The sequence below is a fragment of the Myxine glutinosa genome, chromosome 12, assembly GCF_964187855.1.
Source record: "Myxine glutinosa chromosome 12, kmMyxGlut1.1, whole genome shotgun sequence".
NCBI classification, from domain to species: Eukaryota; Metazoa; Chordata; class Myxini; order Myxiniformes; family Myxinidae; genus Myxine; species Myxine glutinosa.
Genome location: NC_136272.1, coordinates 1722201 through 1727200, shown reverse-complemented (window position 1 = coordinate 1727200; position 5000 = coordinate 1722201). Strand labels below are relative to the sequence as shown.

General features: G+C 43.2%; 1 protein-coding gene across 5 annotated transcripts in view; it reads right to left on the bottom strand.

Moving 5' to 3' along the window:
- The window catches only part of LOC137412972 (receptor-type tyrosine-protein phosphatase gamma), a 280669-nt gene that overhangs the window by 187218 nt on the left and 88451 nt on the right, over positions 1–5000 (bottom strand). For all 5 annotated transcript variants that reach the window (XM_078766398.1, XM_078766399.1, XM_078766400.1 and 2 more), the window contains 2 exons: positions 1050–1207; positions 575–719 (listed from right to left, as the gene is read on the bottom strand). In XM_078766398.1, coding sequence (XP_078622524.1) covers positions 575–719; positions 1050–1207 — 303 coding nt within the window. The remainder of the gene's footprint in view (positions 1–574; positions 720–1049; positions 1208–5000) is intronic.

Below are 5000 nucleotides of genomic sequence, written 5' to 3'. Positions count from 1 at the left end.
ATGGCTGTATGTTGAAATATGTTGAAAAAGTCAAAACTTTACATGGGGTGTACTACTGTACTTACTTTTTCACGTGACTGTATGTGTATATATATATATATATGTGTGTGTATATATATATATATATATATATATATATATATATATATATATATATATATATATATATATATATATACACAGTACATTCAGAAAGTATTCAGACCCCTTTCGCAGCCTCTCCTCGGGGTAAGACACTGAAAGCCCGCTTGGAGTTTGCAAAAAAGCACCTAAAGGACTCTCAGACTGTGAGAAACAAGATTCTGTGGGCTTGCACGTGTCTTTCACTGAGGAGAGGCTTCCGTCTGGCCACTCTGCCATAAAGCCCAGATCGGTGGAGTGTTGCAGTGATGGATGTCCTTCAGGAAGTTTCTCCCATCTCCACACAGGATCCATCAACAAGGTAATGGCGTTTGATACTAAATTGTATTTTTTGCAGAAATTTTGTTTAAAATGTTTGAAATCAGGGATATATTGTTTTATAACGGTTGCGGTGGTTATAGAAATCAAACGTTCTGTTTTGGCTTTCCCTTACCGGAACTAGATTCTCCAGGCTCAATTGGACGGTAGACGGGACCAAAAAATAATCCAGGCACGAGTCGGTAGTTATCCAAGAGATTTTTCATGGTCGTGTTGGAATCATCACAATCAGGAGTGAGGATTTCACAGAACAAGGACAGCTGCAGAAAACAAAAATTGTGAAGGTAAATGCAGTTAAATAATGGGATTTACTTGGAAATAAAAAAACACGCAAGTGCACAACACGCAAGTGTACATCACGCAAGTGCACAACACACACACACACACACACACACACACACACACACACACACACACACACACACACACACACACACACACACACACACACACACACACACACACACACGCACACACACACACACACACACACACACACACACACACACACTCACTCCATGCAACCAGTGTGAGGTGAGTGAAAGGGACCTGTTCGATAAAGATTTTAAAGCACAAAATCATATCATGACCTGCTTATGAGAGATTGGTAATGGCTCCCGAAACACCGTCCAATCAACTCCTTCTGTGCAAGGTGGTGTGGTCAGTGACCCACGGTACTGAAAATAACTTGAAAGAGATGTCGGAAGAAAGCGCCGAGGTGAGATGGGCAGCAGTCGTGTCGACGTACCTGAGCAAGCATTGTGCACTAGTTATGGACATGTCGACACGATGGTTAGCAAAACAATAGCAATGATCACAAAAACAATTACTAACAAACACACTTTTACAATATCACTCTATTACAAGATGGTGTCTCCTAAAAACATGCGGAGGGGTGGGGTGGGGATGGGAAAATTTAATATTCCACCTGGCCTAGTTATCCCCTTCTACACAGTAAGTGGTCTTGTGAAGAGGTTTCCTTGTTTCAGGATGAGGTGAAGGTTTTCCAGTTTTTCCTCTTCTTCTTTGTAGCCCTTTATAAACTGGTGGCTTTCAGCCTTGTTTCGGGTAAAGTTCAATAAAATTATATTATTTCAAAAAAATCACTCGTATTCGAATAATGTCATATACGTATATGTATATTGTTACGATTTTCCTGTTTTTGTTTTGGGGCTTTGCCCCTTCGATAACTCCGAGAGAACGGTGTGTCTACCAGACCCCGGATGCCATTTGCAACTATTAACTCTGGCCATATCCTCCTGGCCAAAGTCAGATTACTGTACCGGTGAGCTAGGCGAGGCAAATGGGGACCGTCCCAGCGGCTACATGACAGACCCTAGTCAGTCGGCCAAGCGAACTCAACGTCATGTAACCGCACGTGATGAAGCTAACTCCGAGGGCCTTTCACTCACTCACCGCAGGCAGGTTGGTGGTCTTTCTGTCTTCTACCGACTCCTATCCGGCCTTGCTCCCCCAGCTCTCTCTGTGCTCTGTCCCCCAAATATTCCGATAGGTCGCACAAGTTCTGCCAGAAACCCTCTTATGGTTAAACTGCCAAAATCAAGACTCTCTGCTCACCTTCATTTCTTCATTCCTCTTTTCTCCCGCCTCTGGAACAACTACCAAACTCTCTTCAATCCCACTCCTCCCTCCAGGTCTTTAAAACAGCTGTTCACCACCATCTCTTATCTTCCCCCATCCAAAACCTTGATCTCTTCGACCCCCGTTAATGCACCCAAAATCCACTTTCTTTTGGGGAAATACCGACTTTTTTCTTTCCTGGAAGTTCTAGCAGTATCCATGTGTTTCATACTTTCCCACCCCACCACCTTCCCATGCCTCCTACCCCCCAAGTCCCCTCCCTGCCACAGATCTTCCCTTGTCCCTGTTCTCTGCTGTTGTACTTGTGTGCTTCCCTCTCTCTCTCCCCATCTTGTCTCCTGCTCCCTTTATTGTATGTTTTGTGTGTCCGTCTGTTGTTGTTTTTACGTATCGATGTTAGCTCTTACACAAGCCTCGATCTTGTATACTTAAAAAAAAAAAGAAAAAAAAAAAAAAAAAAAAAAAAGGAGTGCAACTACGACTTTTCAAGTCATTCCATCAGGCACTGCATGTATACTCAAAGGTGGGTTACATCAGAAGTAGGTAAACTAGGCAATTTTCTAAACGAGGCTATTATTTAAAAAAATACATACATTACTGTAAAAAGTTACTGGAGATGTACGACGTGCTGAAGACATTTAATTGTCTGTTCAGAAGACAGCAAATACCATTAATTACGTGGTTATCAAATGGCTGTCAGCGGGTCATTTATCACTGGCGTTTGCCGGTCCCTGGTGAGAAAAAGGTTAAGAACAACTGACTTAGAAGATGATATTTTCGCACGAAAGTATCTAAAATTCCACAAGAGATTACTTTTCTAGGACCTATTTATATTTCATACTTTTGTGTTGAAAACAAAATTTTCTTGGTAAAATCTCTTGCTGATTTACAGATATACTTTTTGGCTTAAAATAAAATTTTGTTGTACCGGTATTTCAAAATGAATTCAGAAAGGCTACCAATAAAGATTTGTTGGGTTTGTAGTTTATTAAAACACCTTTTCTTACAACTTCCTTCACCATCGAGAATGTTGATAAATAATATGTTGGGGTTTGGTTCTTGGGCTAATTATCTTTGTTGAGTGGAGATAAAATGATAAACCTCCCTCAGCATTCTGCTCTGAGCTCCTCCCAAACCACATATCATTTTAAAATAGCAAATTACTTTTCCATTGTAGTTTCTTAACTTCCATTAAATCTTTTAAAACCTTTCAGTCTGTGTGCTTTATTTATGCTTGTCTTGGTTATTTCTTAAATTAAACTTTTTATGTTGTCCACACTCATTGTGTTTCCCATTTAAATACCAAGGGTTGTGATTTTTCTCCACTCGTCAGTTCGGTCTTTGCTCGGCTCTACATTGTCGCGGTTTTGGGAAACTGCTAAGAAGTAATGGCAATCACCATACAGGTCCCTTAGAATAGTTATTTCATAGCAGAACATTATCTTAGTCCCTTCCCCTTATATGGGTTAGTATATCGTTATGCGTTGGAGATGGGAAGCGAGGCCCTCCACTCATAAGGGGATAATTTGCCAGGCAGTGCATGCTCAAATTTACCTGAAATGCTGGAGTCCACGAGATGAGGCAGCCTTAAGTCCCATAGGGGACAAGAAGAGTGTCACAATAAAAGTCCCTTCTCCAAATAGTGTCATGGTAAAAGTCCCTTTGAGACGGCTTGTGGGGGCAGGGTGACAAACTCCACTAATTGGAAGCCCGGAAAACTCTCAAACAGCCCCCCACCCTCACCAGGGCCAGAAGGAAAAGGCCTGGCACACTTGATTTTTTCTCTTGGTCGGACCCTCTCTCTTCTCTTCACGTGCCTGCATGATGCTCTCTGCTGGATAGAAAAGCCAGGGACTTTGTACGCTCTGCACGTGTTTTTTTCGCTCACTGTGTACGTGGCCTGCTGGCCGGTCTCTCTCTCTCTCTGCTCCATTTTGCTGCATGTGTGCACGATGGACTCTCTTTCTGCACGAGGCCACTACGTTCTCTTCACTCTGCACGAGACGTGCTCACGACATGCTCTCTCTCCACGTGTCCCTGGCACTCTTCCCCGAACGGTTCCCGACGCTTTTTACCTGCTCAAGTTCATGATGAGGATCGCCTTTACCTGCTCAAGTTCGTGCTGGGGATCGCCTTTATCTGCTCAGGGTGATCGGTGGTGACATCAAGACAAAGGTCATCGCGAGGCAAAGCATCGGGTAACATTGTAACCATTTGTTAGCAGGATCCCGCCGTTCGTTTTTCCCCTCCCCTCCCCCGTGATGTGTGCTGGGCGCCCTTGTTGTGCTCATTCGTAGTGATCATCATAAGGTGTAGATTAAGCTAAGTTTCTGCCTCTTGTCCCTTTTTCTTTCTGACCGATAAGTTGCACTGTACATATTTGTAAATAAATCAAATTGTTAAACGTCAACTTTCCAATGTGGCCTTTCTTTCATTGGTCGGACGCCATTGCTTGCACCCATAGTAGCGATCGGCCATAACAAAATTAGTGTCAGCCCAGCAGGTACCAACGGTTGCTCGGCCGTCTAAATTTCCATCCAGGAACAAAAGTGGTACACCGCCGGAGACAGGAACGTCCCCGATTGGAGCCGTAATGTGGTACAGGTAAGCGGTGTGAGACGATTGGACCATGCTATCGTGCGACGGACCAATTGGCATTCGTAGTTGCTGGTTCGCAACCTGCCAAGGTCTGGTAAGTGGGAACTTCAGGTGGCAGCCTCAGCTTTGGTAAGTTCAGGAGGGAACGGAGGCTAACCCCCTCATAGTGGACCTGAACCCCAGGCCGTAACAATATTATTACAGAGTTTTGAGGTCATTTATATAGGAGTAATTTTACTAAAAATAAATTTCAAAATAGAAAAGATATCTGAAGTATGATTATATATAAGTGTGGATGTGCAGGTAAGGGGTCTCTGTTCAAACCCCATTAACACTATTAA